This window comes from Theobroma cacao, chromosome 10, assembly GCF_000208745.1.
Source record: "Theobroma cacao cultivar B97-61/B2 chromosome 10, Criollo_cocoa_genome_V2, whole genome shotgun sequence".
Classification (NCBI taxonomy): Eukaryota; Viridiplantae; Streptophyta; class Magnoliopsida; order Malvales; family Malvaceae; genus Theobroma; species Theobroma cacao.
In genome coordinates this window covers 120,405-139,407 of record NC_030859.1, presented here as the reverse complement: position 1 = coordinate 139,407, position 19,003 = coordinate 120,405, and the positions used below count along the sequence as shown (strand labels likewise).

At 38.2% G+C, this 19,003-nt stretch overlaps 4 protein-coding genes across 5 annotated transcripts; 2 read left to right on the top strand and 2 right to left on the bottom strand.

Moving 5' to 3' along the window:
- Window positions 85–4,080, top strand: LOC18585719 (dynamin-related protein 1E; the record flags this gene model as incomplete). The annotated part of the gene is made up of 13 exons (XM_018129578.1): window positions 85–202; window positions 436–537; window positions 615–665; window positions 756–817; window positions 1,181–1,271; window positions 1,372–1,436; window positions 1,575–1,769; window positions 1,853–1,972; window positions 2,053–2,123; window positions 2,571–2,796; window positions 2,914–2,964; window positions 3,059–3,445; window positions 3,705–4,080. Coding segments are annotated over 13 exons (1,668 nt in total), but the record flags the coding sequence as incomplete, so codon positions are not given.
- LOC18585718 (UMP-CMP kinase 3) lies at window positions 4,387–8,202 on the top strand. Its single transcript, XM_007008673.2, has 10 exons — window positions 4,387–4,749; window positions 5,248–5,304; window positions 5,502–5,553; window positions 5,688–5,805; window positions 6,489–6,645; window positions 6,777–6,857; window positions 6,983–7,090; window positions 7,178–7,249; window positions 7,854–7,908; window positions 7,988–8,202. The coding sequence occupies exons 2-9, from the start codon at window positions 5,278–5,280 to the stop codon at window positions 7,863–7,865; spliced, it is 627 nt and encodes a 208-aa protein (XP_007008735.1). The 5' UTR covers window positions 4,387–4,749; window positions 5,248–5,277; the 3' UTR covers window positions 7,866–7,908; window positions 7,988–8,202.
- Window positions 8,324–9,471, bottom strand: LOC18585717 (50S ribosomal protein L18). 2 transcript variants are annotated; one of them, XM_007008671.2, is made up of 2 exons: window positions 9,036–9,471; window positions 8,324–8,775 (listed from the first exon to the last, which is right to left on the bottom strand). In XM_007008671.2, the coding sequence occupies exons 1-2, from the start codon at window positions 9,097–9,099 to the stop codon at window positions 8,396–8,398; spliced, it is 444 nt and encodes a 147-aa protein (XP_007008733.1). In that variant the 5' UTR covers window positions 9,100–9,471; the 3' UTR covers window positions 8,324–8,395. The 2 variants fall into 2 exon arrangements, with proteins under 2 accessions (XP_007008733.1, XP_007008732.1); XM_007008670.2 differs by having other exon boundaries at window positions 8,324–8,791; window positions 9,036–9,454.
- On the bottom strand, window positions 13,388–18,102 carry LOC18585715 (protein ECERIFERUM 1). The gene is made up of 10 exons (XM_007008667.2): window positions 17,988–18,102; window positions 17,642–17,865; window positions 17,246–17,478; window positions 16,246–16,465; window positions 15,010–15,385; window positions 14,812–14,919; window positions 14,486–14,686; window positions 14,157–14,255; window positions 13,879–14,052; window positions 13,388–13,768 (listed from the first exon to the last, which is right to left on the bottom strand). The coding sequence occupies exons 1-10, from the start codon at window positions 18,045–18,047 to the stop codon at window positions 13,592–13,594; spliced, it is 1,872 nt and encodes a 623-aa protein (XP_007008729.1). The 5' UTR covers window positions 18,048–18,102; the 3' UTR covers window positions 13,388–13,591.

The following is a 19,003-nucleotide window of genomic DNA, read 5'->3' as shown; positions in this document are numbered from 1 at the left end:
CAGGTTCGTTCTTTTTTTTCCTTTTTTTCTTCCTTTTCTTTTTATAATATTAGTCTCTTGAATTGGAGTAATAGTGATGTTTAATTTGGTCCAGGAATCGTGACGAGACGGCCTCTGGTATTGCAGCTTCATAAGACAGACCAATCGTCACAGGAGTATGCTGAGTTTCTTCACCTGCCCAAGAGAAGATTCACGGATTTTGGTATGCTTTATTTTTTACATAATCTTCTAAGACCATATCTTTTTCATATTACTTTGCCTTTGGATACCTGAAAATTACTTTGTCATGTTTTAGCTTTCCTTTCTTCAAATTATGGGCAATTAAAAATGAAAGAATAACACTTACCTTACGTCCTTGTATTTGGACCTGCTAGTTGCAAATTCTGTTAAAGATGGATTTTTTTTTTCCTCCTAATTTGAGTTTGAAACTTGCAGCAATGGTCCGCAAAGAAATTCAGGATGAAACTGATAGAATGACTGGGAAGACCAAGCAGATATCTCCTGTTCCTATTCATCTCAGTATCTACTCTCCACATGGTTCGTAACAACATCACAGTTATGTTTCTTTTTTAATCAGAGTCATTTACCTAACACCATTTATTTTCTTCTGACAGTTGTCAACTTAACCCTGATTGATTTGCCTGGTTTAACAAAAGTTGCAGTCGGTAAGTGTTATTTTAATTGTTTCATCTGAATTTAACTTCATTGTTTGGGTTTCCTATTCATTTGATGAATGCAAATCATTATTCTTTCAGAGGGACAGCCTGAAAGTATTGTTCAAGACATTGAAACCATGGTTCGATCATATGTTGAGAAGGTAAGCACCTTGAAGACCTTAACCGTGCTATATTAACAGATCATGGTTCTTTACTCCTTCTCTCTCTCTCTCTCTCTCTCTCTCTCTCTCTCTCTCATGTTGAATTGGACCGTTTTTCTTAGATTCTGATGTTTAGTGAAAAGAGAAGGGCTACTTAAGATCTTCTAATCAAAACTATATGAGAAATATCTTCCTTGTTTGTATGAATGATTGAACTAACCAACCTGTGATAGCATTATTTTTTATTTGCAAAATCTTTACATATATACTTTTTTTTTAAGTCTTATGTGCATAAACAATCTCAACTGAAAAATCTTAATTGTGTTTTATTTGCAATCTGAATCATTATTATGCTTCTGGCAGCCTAATTGTATCATACTAGCTATATCTCCAGCCAATCAAGATATAGCAACTTCAGATGCTATCAAAATTGCTAGGGAAGTAGATCCTTCCGGTATGTATCTTTTCACTATGGCATACATGCATATCTTTGCCAAGTAATTTTTGCTTGTTTTATTCCTCTCTGACAAAATCTTGTGCCCCTTTTTTACCAGGTGACCGAACATTCGGGGTGTTAACTAAGCTGGATCTTATGGACAAAGGGACTAATGCTCTGGATGTGAGTTCTTGTGCTGTCTCTTTTATATAGAACTTTTTTAATTTAATGTATCTATGTGTCTTTATCTGTTGGTTTTCTTCTTGTTGCTGACTTTGTATGAAAACATGACACTTTTCATTTGCCTTTTTCTTTCTTAAGGTTCTTGAAGGAAGATCTTACCGGCTGCAACAACCTTGGGTTGGAATTGTGAACCGTTCACAAGCTGATATAAACAAAAATGTGGACATGATTGTGGCAAGACGCAAGGAGCGTGAGTATTTTGCCACTAGTCCAGACTATAGCCACTTAGCGAGTAAAATGGGTTCAGAGTATCTTGCAAAACTTCTTTCACAGGTTTGACTTTTCGTGCATTCTATTCTAGGATTGACTTTACAATCTTAAAGGGCATCTTTCTGATGATGTTGCCTTGTTTTCAGCATTTAGAATCTGTAATTAGGGCTCGAATACCAAGTATCACTTCATTGATAAACAAAAGCATTGATGAACTTGAATCAGAGATGGACCATCTTGGTAGGCCTATTGCCCTTGACGCTGGGGTGAGTAGCATAGCTTTCCTATTCCCATATAAGTACAAGCTTCTTTCTGTGCTGTGTATAATTGTGATGTTGTATTTTAGGCTCAATTATACACCATATTGGAACTTTGCCGTGCGTTTGACCGGATATTCAAGGAGCATCTAGATGGAGGGTAAATTGCTTCTGCTACTAATTCGTTTTTCCTCTTTTGCTGCTTTCTTAGAGTAAGCCATTTTTTGTTCTCTGGCAGCATTATTGGCCTGAGTGCCTGTTTGGCCTAGTTTTTTTTCAACTTATCTACCTCTTAAAAGCAAAAGCCTGGTGAAACAGGATTCAAGTGTTAAAAATAATTTATCCTCGAATTAGATCCATGCTCTTGAGCTCATAATATGTTTAGGCAGATTTGGAGTGATTCTTTGCTTTTGAAATAAAAATATCCTTAGTAAAGGTTGCAAAAATAATCTAAGTCATTGCATCTCATGATTTGATGAATGGCTATACTTAATCTATAGGATCTAAATTTAAATAGACGTTAAATCAGTGTGTAATCAACTATAGTACTTTAAAAATTTAAGATTATGAGCATCTTCCTTATTACCTTTGGATTATGATATCTTAGGCGACCTGGAGGTGATCGTGTTTATGGAGTTTTTGACAACCAGCTGCCTGCTGCTTTGAGGAAGCTTCCCTTTGACCGGCATCTTTCTCTGCAAAATGTGAGGAGAGTAGTGTCTGAGGCAGATGGTTATCAACCACACTTGATAGCCCCTGAGCAAGGTTACAGGAGGCTCATTGAAGGGGCATTAAATTATTTCAGGGGACCAGCTGAAGCTTCTGTGGATGCTGTAAGTTGTCATCCTTTATTATTTTATGGTCATTGAAGATCTATCTTGAAATCTTTTTATAGTCAAAGTTCTGAAGTTGGCACACTAGTTTTAGCTGATATAATATTTTCGATGTAGGTTCACTTTGTCCTGAAAGAACTTGTGAGGAAATCTGTAGGAGAAACTCAGGTAAAAGTTTGGGAATTGATCTCATATTTTATATAGCTTAAGTTGTTCTAGTATCCTGCAAAAGGTGACGATCTTTTGATGTTTGTATAAGCAGGAATTAAAACGCTTTCCCACTCTGCAAGCTGAAATAGCAGCAGCTGCTAATGAGGCCTTGGAGAGATTTCGGGATGAGAGTAAGAAGACAGTTATCCGATTGGTAGATATGGAATCGTCATATTTAACGGTGGATTTCTTCCGGAGGCTACCACAGGAAGTAGATAAAGGAGGAAATCCCGCAGCCGCAGCTGCAGCCACAGCTACAAATACAGATAGGTATGGTGAGGGCCATTTTCGGAGGATAGGGTCAAATGTTTCCTCATATGTTGGAATGGTGTCAGAGACACTTAAGAACACAATTCCGAAGGCTGTGGTTTACTGTCAAGTTAGGGAGGCAAAACAATCATTGCTAAACCGCTTTTACACACTGCTAGGGAAGAAAGAGGTAATGCCAATTTTCCTTAAATTTTAAAAAATTCTAATTATTAAGATTATTATCTTTTGGTAAGCATGGGTGAGACACTGCTCTGTGCATGTGGGTCATATGTGACCTTTCTTCCATGTGCATATGCTATGGTGAATCATGCATTTGACAGCATTTAGGTTGAAGTGGTTGTATGGTTCTGGCTGTTCAGCAAAACAGTGCTTTGGATTTCTTCATACGTATTAACTGGTCGTATGGTTTTGGCATCTGTTTGTTTCAGGCGAAGCAGCTCTCGCAATTGTTAGATGAGGATCCGGCCTTGATGGAAAGGAGACAACAGTGTGCTAAAAGGCTTGAATTGTACAAGGCAGCAAGGGACGAGATAGATTCTGTATCATGGGCCCGATGATACTTACCGTCTATTATAATATCATATAATTCCGAAAATGAATCACCCACATTCGATACCAGCAGTAGTATAACTTTTGTTGATTGTTTGACAGCTTAGATTCTTTGTTGGATGTATTCTTGCTGTTATGCTATTCTTTATGACTTTGGAAACCTCGTGAGGGGTTGAATATTTATGTAGGAAAGTACTGTTACGAATGCTTGAGTTTATCTATCTATGTAGCTCTTTCCCGGCCTTCCCCTCTACATTTTCCTTGATTGCGGTTCATCCATGCATCTCTGATTTGTATTAAATTTTGATAAGGTTGGAATGGAGGATTCAATCCCATTTGTTTGGCATGTTCTAAATAGTTCTGATTGATGGGGAAACATTATTTCATGTGTAGAAGAAGAATATTCCCATGTAAGTAAGAAAAGAATATTCTATGATTTTTATTTAATAAAAAACTCCCCTTCTTTTAAGACAAAATATAGCGGAAAATGCAAGCAGACGAGGGCGCGTTAGATCTTTCTTTCAGAAGCCGACACGGTTTTTTCCTTTTTCTTCCTTTTTTTTTTTTTTGTTGAAAGAAAAAGAAATACCTTTGAATTGAGACGAACAAGGGGGAAAAAAATCCAAGTGATTCGCTTTATTCAACGGCACACCGACTGACGTTTTTTAGCAGTTAGAATTACGCAAACAGAACAACCACTTTTTGATTATGTTATTCCGAATATACCCTTGGGAAGCCAATAACCGAATAAGGCTCAATTCCCCCCAACCCCGGGTCCGGGCAACACTCATTTCAAAAGTGTTGGCCTGCCTGTATTTAAAGGCCCTCTCTGCATTTCTTTGTTTCAATTTCCCCTGCCCTTCCAAGTTCCGGTTTTGATCCATTCAGAGAGGAAAGTCCTTTCTCCCTCACTTCATAATTCAGGTAAGCTGACCTCTCTCTTTCCTTCCTTCATTCTCTCTATCTGCTTGGATCCGATCTGAACCGATTTGATCACTCTCTTCTTGTTTTCTTTTCTCAATGCCAGCCAAAACGCCATCTTTATCTGTTTTCTGATTCGATCTGTGTAGGGTTGAGTGCTTCAGCTCATTTTTACTTGATTTTTCTTTTTTTTATAAAATTTCTTGGCTTCGTCTATGTGAATGTGATTGGATTTGAAATTCATGGATCCGATGTATTTTCTTTTGTTTAAGCAACGTTGCTTTTGTTTCTTGCATTTCCTGCATTGCATGTTCTGCTGCTGCTATAGATTCGTCCTACGTTTGTTTCCAAATCTTCTGAATTGCCTTTTGTTCTGCCATTTTTAAAAACTCAATGTTAAACTTGTGTGCGTAATTAAACAGATCAGATCATCGTGTTTTGTTTGGATTTCTTGCTTTTCTTGTTCGTTTTCTTGAACTATGTTCTTTTGGATTTATGCAGATTTAAACGCTGGGCAGTTAGCTTTCACTCATGGGAACTGTTGATGCTGCAAACAAGGTAATGAGGAATATGGAATTTATTCTGTTGATCCAATTGTTATTTATTAAAGAACAAAAGAATTAGACTTGTCATGCATTAGGACGTTGTCAAAATACCTTACTTTTGGAAAAGTGATGCCCTCTCCAAGCATCCTTTATCATAGATTCCCATTTTTTACCACCACATCTGCTTCTGACAAAATCTTCTAACTACAGGATGTCAATGTTAGCTTGACCGACGAAAAGCCAATAGTTGTTTTTGTTCTGGGTAAGCCACTTCTTGCTCTGTTATTTTTGTCTGTTAATAGTTGTACATTTAGCTTCTCATCCAGTTAATTTTCTTGTTGTTTGTAAATGCCTACAGACTCTTAAAGTTTTTTTTTTTTTCTGTTGATGGATCAGGTGGCCCGGGAAGTGGGAAAGGTACCCAGTGTGCAAATATTGTCCAACACTTTCTTTACACCCATCTCAGTGCTGGAGATCTTCTCCGAGCAGAAATTAAGTCTGGCTCTGAAAATGGGTATGACTTTCATGGCTGAAAAAGTCAGACATGCATAGATTTCTAGCTAACTTTAGACATTTGATTTACAGTCTGATCATTATAGATGATTCAGATCTGGATTCAGCTTCAATTTAAGAAAACAATTAAACTTTTAGACTTATTGGATTGAGGAAAAACTTGTTTCTAATGATTGTTTATCATTGTTATCTCTTGATGTACCTAGTTCCTAGGTTGTTCCTTCTGAGATCTGATGGATTTTCTAATATAGGATTGCTTTCATTGAAGATTATTGGCTGTTTTATCCTCAGCTAGTCAATCATTTAGACAAATAAGTTGTATCCTTGGAAATTTTCTAGGTTTGCCCTCTCTTTGGACATGACATGGAATGGATAGATAAGCTTTTTGCATTCTCTGTTCTGGTTTAACTCTAAGGACATGCCTCTTTGGTTCCTGAATCTGAACTGCATGTTTTCTGTGTTTGTTGCATTCTGACATTGAGCTAGAGGCAGAAGCGGGTGGAGGTTCATGTACTAATCCAGTTGTTTGTATTTTTATTTCCTTCGACACCAGTTGTTTGTATTTGAACCTTTTTGTATGTAGAGAATTTTTTCTGATTACATCTGAACCATTTTCCCCATGCCACCCCATATCTGCAAGATCATTTTATACAAATTGAACACATTATTTCTTCTGATCTGCAGAACTATGATTCAGAATATGATCAAAGAGGGAAAGATTGTTCCTTCTGAGGTCACAATTAAGCTTCTTCAAAAAGCAATGCTTGAAAGTGGTAATGACAAGTTCCTTATTGATGGTTTTCCTCGTAATGAGGAAAACCGTGCAGCATTTGAAGCTGTTGTAAGTTTATCATTCTCTGGTTCCATATTTGTTCTTTCAGTTTACATGCCCTTGTTTGTGTCTTTTACCTAGTCTTCTCAGCATCATTCAGTTAGCTACTCTAACATGGTGAAAACTTGGTGGTTCTGCAGACTAAAATCGAGCCAGACTTTGTCCTGTTTTTCAAGTGCCCTGAAGAAGAGATGGAGAGGCGTCTTCTGAGTAGGAACCAGGTTCCTTGATTCTCTCTCTCCTTCTATGGGTCATTTATATGTTTTATATCAGAAGATGTCCTTGTTTCTTTTTGTCTTGTGCCATTTTGTGTTGGTTTAATCTTTTTCTTTTCTTTCTAATGAAGGGAAGAGAAGATGATAACATTGAAACGATAAGGAAGCGATTCAATGTGTTTCTAGAGTCCAGCCTTCCTGTGATTCAGTACTATAAGGCCAAGGGGAAGGTTCGAGAGGTAAACTTCTGTTACTGAATTGTTTGGTTATTCTCTAGATATTGGAATCTTTACCTCAACGTCATATTGTGTTGCTTTGACCTTTAGATTGATGCTGCAAAGCCCATTGAAGAGGTGTTTGAGGCGGTTAAAGTTGTGTTCACCCCAAAAGGGGAAAAGGTAAAGAGTCATAGTTGTATATTTAATCGTACGTTATTACTTTTCTTTGAAGCAGTCAATAGGTACACCATCAAAAGAATGTTTTTGTCATTAGAAGAAAAGAGGATATCTGTGTCATTGCTAGATGAACGGCGTACTATTTTCTAAATTGTGATGTAAAGCATTAAGAATTTAATTATCATTGGGAGGTAGAGGATAACTATTTGACTGAGCCATTGAGGTGATGTATGGAACCAGAAAAAGAGTAGTACTTGTCCATAGCATGAATTTTCTATCAAAACATGAAATTCTTACTGAAATATCCAGTGCTACAAAAACTCGAAAAATATATGTTGCTCTAAATAATATATAGGTCTTGGCAACTGATCTGTGAAAGTTAGGAAAATAAATTGTTAATGTTTGAGGATAGATTTGGGATTACTTAGGAACCCAGGAGGGTCATTTGAAGCACTTTCAATACATTAATTTTTGAATAATTGACGAGCAATTATATAACTGCTCAACAACTACAAGAGTATAGTTTGATTACATAACATGGCTGGTTCAACGCATAAACCATATTGGTTTGCATGTTCCTCTCGACTGATATATGTGGTGTATGCAGGTCACTGCCTAGGCTTTGCAACTCTACCAGTGTTGTAAGAGCATATTCAGTCGAGGTGACATCTTTATCCAAATTTCTGAAGTGCTCTATATCAAGCATACATTTTGTCACTGATATCACATTCTTCCGTGCAGGATATGTCACGGTTTGCTGCACATTTCTGTATTCTGATTTGTGAGGCTTTGTATCACATAGCATTTGCCATTTTATGCTAGCAATAGCGGGTTTTATAGTTCATAGTTACATGATGAGAGGTTGATGCCTCCATATTCTTGTTATCGTAACGCTTATGCTGATTTTTCACAATAAATTCTCCCATTTCTATAGTTATGATCGACGTGATTCTTAATCTTTTGCATTATTATTGTTATTAAGTTTGCCTCTGTGAATGCTTCAAAGGCGGAGTGTATTTATCATTATGGGCTGTTAACTTGATGATATTTAAACCTGAAAAAATAATCATAGTAATATATCTCAAATGCAACAGCAACTCGGAAGCTTTTATTGCTACTAAACTTCGAGCAAAACCAAGTATTTGAGGTTTAGTAAAAAATAATCCCACTCTCCTTAATGGTGTCAAGGAGAATCCCAAGTTTCCCCTGGATTGTCACATTCTTTTGGGGCTCATAAGACATTGCAAAGACATCAGCTTCCATGGACCTCTCGGCAATTAGCTTCCCTATAACCCTACAGGCATTGTCGTCGGTGAGTGATGGTAATGTGTACCTTAGGTCCTTGGCATTTGTGCTAGCAACAGATATCACTTTGCTGGTATTCCTGTGCATCACTTTGGCGTGGATGAATCGCTTTGAAAAGAAAACATTCAGTAAGAAGGGTCTCATGTACATATCAGTTCTTTGCTTCCATGACTTCCGGTTAGGCCTTTTTGCTACTTCACCTCGGGATCTCCTGGTCCATGCAGCTGAAACAGTAAAATCCTATCAACAGAAAGCAACTTCAAGTTTAGGTATAGATGATTCAGCAGCACAGGTTGAGAATTATAAGTTGGGTGTTTGATATTAACTAGCACTCCCTTTAAAACAAATTCACTTGCACGCACGGGGTTTCGCTGGAATTTAATTAAGCCTCAGGAAAGGAAAAGAAAGAAAGAAATGAATAAGGAATATCCTAAATATAAGGAAAACTAAATGCCCGTGATGAAAGAAAGATAGAACAGCAAACCTTGCGGCGGATGGGAATGGGAGTGGGAGTAGAGAGGTGAAGCTTGGGTAAGGAGGAAGACCATGACAGAGAATTGGTTTTGAGGTGCCAACTTGGATAAGTCGACTGGGGAGAAAGCAGGACGGAGGTGGATGAAGACGAATAAATGCTGCCGTCCATCTTAAGATTCTCCACGCTCTCACTCTGCTGCTATTGTGAATGATATTCTCACAAGTCAGAACCCCCCAACGGCCCGGCGAAGGCAAGCCAGCCGAATGGCTGCAGGCAGCAACTCACAAGCAAAAACAGAAACACTCGGCCAGTTTGGGCTTTATCCTTTGCATCAGGCTTTAGGCTTTAGGATTGGGCTGACCTTGTATCCATGTTGGAGTGATTCTAAGCCCAACCTGGATATCTCCAACGTAAGGATGCCCATGTCGGTGACAAAACTTCTGAGCAAAAATACATAGAAGAACCAAACCTAGACGTGGGATTGGATACGGCAAGGACCCGTCGAAATGTAATCTGATTTCCTTTCTTATCGAAGAAGCATTTGACATCGCAGTCCTGCAGTTGGTACACCTGTTTTCCTCTCCTTCAAACGAAGCAGTTGAAACCTTACTGATTGGAATTTGGAGTCGTAGTTTCCACTCTCTGCCAAACCATTGGTTGCTTCAATCTACGTTTACAGTAATCTCCAAGATTGATTGCTCTGCTTATTTATTCACTAATGAGGGTTTAAGAACCCAACTCGCAACATTTGATATAAGCATTCCTCATTAAACATCATCTCTCACCACATATTCTTAAAATCAAGCAGAAAGTGGCAAAGGGTTTGTGAGAAATGAGATTGGATTATTGAAAGGAATATGTTTATGAGGGGATGCCACGTTATTATTAGGTATAAAGTTGGTTTTAAGGAGTCAAGTATACTCGAGTATACTTTACATATGCTTGGACGCCACATACATATCGTCTTGGAAAAAAAGTACATTTAATAATGTTATGGGTGGACTTCTCTATCATATACAGTATAGAAAAATACTAACAAGGAATCCGACATGAAAAATATTCCTTTCATGTTCTGGAGCTGAGAGAAACAGGGGAGAGATCAGGTTTTCCATGAAGCCATTAGTTGCCATGAGAGATCACTTGGAATTCATTACCGAGATTGGCACTTCCTTGGCTACAAGTAGCTGGAAGAACAAAACCCTTGTCCTCACCATCATCTTCTTTGCCATTAGTCTTTGTGCAAAGTTTGTATGGTTCAGTAAGGACCGCCTTCCTGTCTTTACCTTCCATTACAATCCCAGCAGAATTGGTGCAGCACCCACGCCCTATTGCTCTGTGTGCCTTTACGAAGCTGAAGATGGCGAGAGGCTCCGGCGGCTCCCCCGATGCAACCACTGCTTCCATGTTGATTGCATTGATACGTGGTTCCAAAATCGCCCCACTTGTCCTCTTTGCAGAAATGAGGTATCTGTTCGCCGGAGACAAAACCAACGTGGTCTTTTCTCTTCCATTATTCTATCAATTTTGCAGAATCTTTTTAGGAAAATGAGTAGTCGTCCTCTCAACTTTACAAGTACCTTGATCTAGGATGGAAATCCAGGTATAGTTTTGAAGATTGCTTTCATTTCTTTTTTGCTCTTAAAGCTCTTCCTGCCTTAATTAATTTCCTCAGTGTCCTAAGTCCAAACACATTCTTCTGTAGTGCATTCATTTTATCTGAACAGAAGGATTCTCTGTAATTCAGCAACGAGTTCTTCAAACTTTTCTTGGATTGATCCTTGTCTGCTGAAAGTTGAGATAGCAAAACTTATTACCAATATCTTTATGTGAATTAGCTGTGCTTTCTTTGAAGGCGGCAAGCTGCATATCAACCTTATTGCATCGTTGAATTCTTTATCCAAAAGTTCCGAGTATTCCAGGAAATTATGATTATGGTACAGTAATTAATGGCCCTTTGTGACCTGAGACTGGGAGGGAGGCGGGAGCACTTGAGACTTATACTGCGTTTGTTATGTTACTGAAAATGTGATTGTTGGGTATATGATTGTTGAAAATGTAATTACTGTAAATATAATTTTGTAACGTTTGATATAACAAGAAAAAGTGATGATTACATGAAATGTGATTGTCTAAAACATTACATTATAGTGTTTGGTTTGTAACCATTTAACTTGAAATGTAATGTAAATTGACAAAATTACCTTTATGTATAAAAAATATATAAATTGAATAAATTTATAATTTTTAATATAAAATTTAACTTTTCAATTTTAAGTAATTAAATAATAAATAATAACATTAAAAAATAACATAATATTTTTATATTAATTATTTAAATATTAAAATATATAAAATTACTAAATATTTATTTTTACCTTAAACTTATAATAATTAAAAATAAAAAACATTATCCAAAAAAAATCTATCGATAGATAAAAACTTCTATTGATAAATCACATAATCTATCTATCGATAGATAGATATCTACTACTAAAAGTTTGAACTTAATCTAAGGATAGATGTTTTCATTTATCCATAGATGTATTATTTTAAGCTTGCCTAACGCTTTCTTTCTGTCAAACAGTGACACCCAAACACATTTCCCTCTCAAATCCTCTTAATTCTTTAGTAAATTTTTTCCATTTTAAACCGTTTAAATATTTTTTTTTTAATTTTCAAATAAAAAATATAAATTTTTTTCTCAAAACACTTATAAATTCTTGAAAATTTAAATTAGAGTTTCATAAAATTCAAAATCTCAATCTCTCCAATTTTTAGATTTAGTGATGAAATTTGATCAAAATGTGTTAGTGACAAGCTACCCTTCCCACGGGTAGTGAGAAGAAGGAGAAGACGGCGAGGTGAGAAGAAGGAGAAGAAGGCAAGGTGAGAAAAGGAGAAAAAGCCAAAAGGCAAGAAGGAAGAAAGTGGTGAAGAAGGTAGGAAGGAGAGAAAGGGTAAGGAGGTTAAGTTGAGGAACAAAAAGTTTTTTACTTTCCATTTGCTAAGGGAAAGTAACTTTCCTCTCATTGCAATCACATTGTTGAGGAATTACTTTCCCATCTCAAAACATCAACCAAATATTGCAGTACGATTCTCTATATTTTAATTGCAAGGAATGTTCCTCACTTCTCCATTACCAAACGCCCATTACTGTGAGGCTTAGGCCAAGGATGGGTGGGGGTTTAAGAAAGTGAATGAAAATGGTTCAAGTTGGTTGACCACTGGAATCCTACCAACCCATTAATGTTAGTGGGAAGTGAGAAGACGTAGCCACATCTCAAGGAGAATAATTAGCACAATTTTCTTCATCATCATAATGAACACGTCTACCCATCTGTCATCTTTGCTTTGCTTTTGGTAAGTACGATCCAAAGAGGACTGTTGTATTACCACTTCAGGGTGCATTGTTGTAACTTGATACCTTCCCCCATTATTACTATGATATTAATTACGCGCTTTTCAAAAAAAATACTATTATATTACGCTATTGAACTTTATTATTCATGTTTTATACAAGCTTCAATGGTAGGTAGCCAAGAACTTTTCTTCCTTTTGCCTTTTTGTTGGGATTTTTTTGTATTTCATGTGGTTTGGTTGGCTTGCTCTTCAACCACCCATTTGGAAAACACAAGTCTGCATTGGACGTCAAGGTGTTGTATTTTGTGGTTTACCGGCAAAAACAGTAGTCTGTGGCAGTGCAGCTGCTCAGCCTTCATAATGATGACCCTCAAATATCACGCATATTGGATCTACTTATGGTTCATTTTGATATATGTATGTACGGAAAGTATCAATTATTAGCTTCAATATTCCCATGTAGGAGATATGAGGATTTCAATCAAGCCGTGTTGAAAACTATCTTACCACGTATAGATATAATTCTTCTTCAATGTTGCACTTCATGCTTCCTTCAAAGGTATAAATATGTAACAGTACTATTACAAAAGTAAATAGTAAGTTAAAAGCAGCCTTAAATGATTGTTTAGCCATCCCACCAAGGAAATTGAAAGGAATTATCAGTCTCATCATTATAATTACTATTTAGTCGCTTCTAAGCAATAAGCTAAAAATAGTTGGTTGATCTTACCGTGTCTCAATTAATATATTACGCATGCGTGCACTGTGTTATTTTAGGCCCCGTCCGGCATGTACTGATTGGGGTGCAATTGGCACCTTTTGGGGCCAATTCTGCAGCACCATGCTCCTTCGTGGGCTGTCCAATGGCAGGGTTCAAGGGGTCCATTAATGGCCCAAAACACATGGAGAAAAAGAATTCCTCTTGTAACTTTGTCCACGTGGACCAAAATACAGTTGAAATATATGAGATTGATTCATGGTTTGAATTCTATCAACTCCAATTTGCTGTTGAGAGTAGTGTTCCCGAATTGATTTGTCATTTATTTGAAAATACTAATACATACTATATGGAGGCATGGAGTCTGCAGTTGGATGTGGACTCACATGATTCCTGGATACCTAAATGCTTACTGCATAGCAAACACATAGCTAACCGCAGCTCAATATGCTGCAGACCATACAATATTTAGAGATTGCCAATTATTCTAGGATTTTGATTGAGTTGGGACTCTCAAAGGTTGAAATCCATGCTTGACACTTGCTTCCCAAACTTTCTCAATGTTTGACATGGTGTAACCACATTCGTGCTCCTCCCATCCTTCTAGTGCATGCACTATTCCAGCTATGCGCCATACACTCATCACCCTCCTCGGCAGCCAGTTCTGTCACATTCAAATGGTAGCATTGTTATCAACAAAATTTTAACGTCAGAATGTAGGAATGAGAATCAATAATAAATTAATATGGGAAATGGAGAATGTGCAGGGCCGACCTCACAAGAATCCACATTCTCAAGGGACATGGGAGTCTGCATTGCTGGTGTGGTGTGATAGAAGCAGTCTTTGCGCAATTTCTTTGGTGGGAATTGCGAAAAGGGAATAAATAGTGTTCCTTTGGTTGCCTTCCTTTGTTCTTCTTCACTCAAATCATCTCCAACTAACCATGTCTGTGCAACATATTAATTCCATCAAAAACTTGTTTGCCATTCCTCTGTTTTAACTTGTATTGGCTTGCAGTGAGAGTTGAGAAATCCAGTGTTAACCGACTTACCTTGTAAAAGTAACCCTTTGAGATAACCAAATTACCCTCAGATTTGGTGCCAAGTGACTTATTAAGCTTCTCATATTCATCCTCACGCAATACAGCGACCTACAGTAAATTCAAATCATGCAAGAACATTAACTAGAAATAAGAAAATGAGAAACTGTCAGAAAACAATGCATTATTAGAGTTAGAGCTTCCAACGGTGTTAGGCAGATGAAAAAAGGGCAAAAAGTTAGGCGTAGTTGACAATTTGCATTGTAGGCACTAGGAGTAACTTGGCTTTTTTTGGGGCTGCCTAATAAGGAGCAATAGCATGCAAAGGGATGTCCTACTACCTGGATGCCCTTCTGGCATAGGGCAAATGCAACAGCATAAGCAACTTTACTTAGGTTGCCCCTCAGGAGTACTTGGGTTGTTCCCTTTGGTATGCTGTTTAGCACAACTGCCACTGCCAAGCTACTCCCATCGACCAATTTCACTTTAAGCTGGGGATGCTTGTGCACGTACAGCTCGCCATACCTGTTGAGCTCTTCAACCTGCAAATTTTAGCATCAAATGTTTTTTGTTAGACAAGTTTAAGTTCTTTTTTCTTCTTACGTAAATGTCCTGGCAGTAGTTTGTCCCGCTAACTGCTTATGGGAGAAGGGGGAAAATAACTTGCCTGATTCAAGAGGCCTAGACTCAACACTCTTGCACCTTTTTCCTTAGCCTCTAATATGGCTTCCTGAATCAAGTTATTGATGGATTCCTTTTGCCATTTCAAGTGGTACTGAAAATTAACAGCAACGTCAACCATAGAGATTGTACATAGAAAATATTTGGGTGCACCATTGAGGGAATACTTATAAAGCTCCCTTACCTGTATTTTGTACTTTGGTATGGCCCAGGTTTGTAGTCTGATTTTATCAAAACGACTCCTTTCAACGACAAAAGTGCGACCATAGAAGCAGGTAAGTATCATGAACCAGAATGTCAGAGGCCACAGCAGGCACAAATACCAAGTTGATGAGTATGGTTTAGAGGCCAAGGAGGCAAATCCAAGACGGAGATGATAGATTGACTCAGGTGTGGTTAGATGCGTTAGATGCACCACGTCGGGTGATTCCTCTTTTCTTTCGAGTGAATTCTCATACAAGGTATCAGAAGACTTGTCCATTGTGCCATAGATGTAATCATAGAATGGCATGAACAGTGCGTAATTGGTTCTGAACTGCGTGTGGTGCAGGGAGTGGTACCTGACATCAATCGACGAATTCAGTTTTCAACGTCGAGACAAAATACTTTACACGAGGGCTTTTAATTTTACAACCATTGCAAAAAGACGAAGGGGCAAGCTAGCCTAGCTATCATCTATGGACCCTATTTCTTAAATGAGCAAAAGGTGCCCTCCACATTTGTAGAAACACTAGCTGGCTAGCAATATAAATCTCTTGCAGGGAATTCATCTTCTTGGTTTTTTGGTGAAAAAACATTTAAGTTGATAGGGATGCATAAAGCAATATGCTTAGGGCAACACTGAATATGTTGCCTTTGATGCCATTAATGTTTGTATAAATATGTTGCTTTTTATTTTATTAAAAATTATTATTTTTAATAAAAACTTCGTAATAATCTTTTAAGTTAAAAAACTAAGCTTACAGGGTAAGGGCATGGGAAATGGGAAGAAAAGCAGGTGACAGATGAGACACTTGGCAATCAACCAAGTCGACCTGAATGTCCTTTTAGCTGACGCCCGAGGTCTGAGGTTATAAATGAAAAGTAAGAAAGTTGTTCAAATTGCAGACCAACGGTACGGTGCCAACCTAGCCCGTCTGCTGCCGAATAAATGCTCCCCAACAAAAAACACCTCACGTGTCTGCCAGTCAACCTGCTTTAGCTGGACTGGAAGAGCTAAGCCCATGAATTACTAGCTGACACCAAGGCCCGCAGCCACTACCTCCTTCGGACTTGGGCCTTTCTTTCATTCTTACTCTCTACACTCTACTGAAATGGTTTGGCTATTATAGGTGAGGTGTAATGCGTTGACTCGTTGGTTTTTTTCTTAGCAAGAAGTACAAGATTAGGATAGAAATTAAGAGAGGGTTGAGAGACTTACGACGGAGTGTACATGAGATACTTGAGAGGGGGGAAAACGGAGAAGAGCCAGTTGGGAATGAGCTCGAAATTGCAGTGACCCATGTTGTTCATCAAGTCCACGTAAGTGATGTACCCAGCAATGGCGGCTATGGACGCGGTTCCACTCAACGCAATTGTCGACAATGGAATTGCAAAGAGGGCGAAGTATGCTATGTGCTCTGCGAATGGATGAATCACAGCTGCGAGTGCCCACAAAAATACAAATAATCATCATTCTAACCAAATATTCGGGTTTTGCCAGTTAGTTTCCATTCATTTCTCTACAGATCAATGGATGTTTCTGCACCTCGATTCACGGGCACAAAGGTGTCTCATCGCCCACCTATAATTTTAGCAACCGGGCCCCAGCTGCTTAGGCAATTCGCTTGTTTCTTATGCCAAATTATATAATTAATATTTAAGGAGAAAGTATTCTGAGAATTGGGGTTGGGGCAATCAAATTAAATCAAACCCTCAGCTAGACGCAATTTCACATTATTATAGAAACAAAAATGGTTATCTCCTGTTAATTTCCTTTATTTTTATGTTCTTTTTTCTTTTTATAGTGTTCCTACAACCGAATGCCTTTTTTTTCTATTTTTAGTTAGTTAGGCCACGTGATGGCTCTTTGCTTTTGCACGTTACACCCACTCAAAACTCAATAATCCAATTGCATTGATTACCAAAGTGCGCCTAATCCGACCAAAACCACTTTTTGTCAGCAAGATTAATTACGTATTTAATCTGGGTCAACCAAAGTTGTACATCAAGAATTAAAATGTAGTAGTACATATTCTCTTTTTCTTTTAAATTTTTTGCCCATGTAGTTGTTGTCAAACAAGACTACTACTACTTATATATGACATTATCATGTGAACTACAATTTCAAACAAGAAAGCTTGGCAAAATTCTAAATTAAAGCCTGCATGCATGTGGGATAGTGATTGATATGAAGAAATGGGGATGCACGGAGGTCTTACAAGTGATGGGCTCCGTCACAATGGAGGAATGGTGATGAGAATGGTAGCGAGAGTAAAGGAAATGGTGGTGCAGTGCTCTGTGAAGCCAGTAGTAAAGGAACTCCACGGGGCCTGCATGGAGTAAGATGGTTAAAATCACACCATCCGTTCTCCAAAGGGGTAAGTGAGAACTTCCAGGAACGTACTTGTTCCCCAAGTAAAACAGGATTGCATTGAACAAAATTTGGTCATCCCTGCCAAAGCAAAACTCCTCAGATCAGTGAATTTGCAAATCAAAATAAACCAAGTTTACAATGTACTAATTAACAGGGCGTATGCATAGATAGTATCTCTTCCCCCGTTACATTAGATTTTCCTATATATATGCCCTGTCTGTTATATTATTTTGCTACTGACCAGTTCCTTTCCCTGTCGACTTGGTCAAACTCAAGGCCCTTGTCCACAATCCTGTTGCTGCCTGTGGCAGTCCGATAACGAGAAAGGCTAATCCATATCTGGTTGTGAAACATTCTCCACAACATAAATGGGAATATGGAAAGGTTGGAAAAGTCCCTCTCATTTTCATCATTAGCTATAAAGGAGTATATGCTCTCGGTAATCCATGGAACCAAGATTATGTACTGTAAAAATGCATGAAACGACAAAACAAAGCGTTAGTAAGAGGGCAAAGAAGTATACGACTTGCATGCTTTTGAAAATGAGGCTGAATGCAGGATGGGAGGAACATCAAAGTTAAGCAGACCTTAAAGCTTCCGAGAGGCGTCCACGGCCAGTCAGTGAGAATTCCTGGTTTAGAGGCCATGCTTAACTACAGTTTCTGTGCAAATCGCTTAGGAGGAGGGGAAGGGGGGGGGGGGGGTGGTTTATAAGGTTTTGTGTAGGGTGTATTCAAGCTGTCAAGGGGTGAATCAGATCTCTTTTGCAACCAATCAAAAATTGACCCGTGACGTCGTTTTCTCTGTCGGGATTTAAGTCTCCTTGCAAAACTTAGATGCAAGACATCAGAGTTGTGAGAGCAATTAATCCATAAGTGATCACTAGTATGTGAAAGATGCCGGACACTTGGTTATTGTTGGTGACTGTTTTAACTCGTATATTTATTGTTCTCAACGGTTTCTGCTGGTGGTCCATTATATCATATGGATCAGAGGCCAAACATGTCTTTCAATCTTTTGTTTTTGTTTTTCTAATTTCGGAATGGCTTAACTGCCAAACTGTACCCGAAACAGTGGTACCTGCAAGCTCATGCAAATTGCAATGTTTAGCGTAGGTTCCCTCCTAGCTACTCCCAGCATACCCTTTTTTCTAATTAATTCTACCTTGTGTTGAAGGTTAATATATATATCTCATGGATTCGCATTATATACTTTTCAGGATGTTTAATTAGTTAGAGAGCCTCGACGTAACGCGGTAGAGAAGCCATTTAGAGAACTCCACCCGGCTTCAAGGGGAACGTCATCTGTGATTCCGCATGCAGGCAGACAGCATGATCTAGTGCAATGTTCATAGTTTGAACTGCTAATATTTATTGTGGATTCTGAAAGAGAAATTAAAGAAAGTTGTTTTCTGTTGTTTTTAAGTTGGAGGTGACGTGAAAACAACAGTTGATCAAGGAGTTGCCAATATTTAATTTAAAAGAGTACACCTGTCCAACCCATTCTCATGACTTTCCCTCTTCCATGGGAAGTCACTTTCCCTCGGGAATCACATCCCCTTTGGATTGGTCGGTGGCATTTCCAAGTTTTCCTTGTTAGTGTA

Excerpts from the sequence above, each read along its gene's own strand:
- LOC18585718 (XM_007008673.2), top strand. The coding sequence starts at position 5,278 with ATGGGAACTGTTGATGCTGCAAACAAG. Across the intron at positions 6,646-6,776 it reads GTGCAGCATTTGAAGCTGTT|ACTAAAATCGAGCCAGACTT; the intron begins GTAAGTTTATCA and ends GTGGTTCTGCAG. Across the intron at positions 7,091-7,177 it reads CCAAGGGGAAGGTTCGAGAG|ATTGATGCTGCAAAGCCCAT; the intron begins GTAAACTTCTGT and ends TTTGACCTTTAG.
- LOC18585717 (XM_007008670.2), bottom strand. The coding sequence starts at position 9,194 with ATGGACGGCAGCATTTATTCGTCTTCATCCACCTCCGTCCTGCTTTCT. Across the intron at positions 8,792-9,035 it reads CCATTCCCATCCGCCGCAAG|GATTTTACTGTTTCAGCTGC; the intron begins GTTTGCTGTTCT and ends TTCTGTTGATAG.
- LOC18585715 (XM_007008667.2), bottom strand. The coding sequence starts at position 18,047 with ATGGCCTCTAAACCAGGAATTCTCACTGACTGGCCGTGGACGCCTCTC. Across the intron at positions 14,920-15,009 it reads TACCAAAGTACAAAATACAG|TACCACTTGAAATGGCAAAA; the intron begins GTAAGGGAGCTT and ends GTTAATTTTCAG. Across the intron at positions 13,769-13,878 it reads AGAATGTGGATTCTTGTGAG|AACTGGCTGCCGAGGAGGGT; the intron begins GTCGGCCCTGCA and ends TGAATGTGACAG.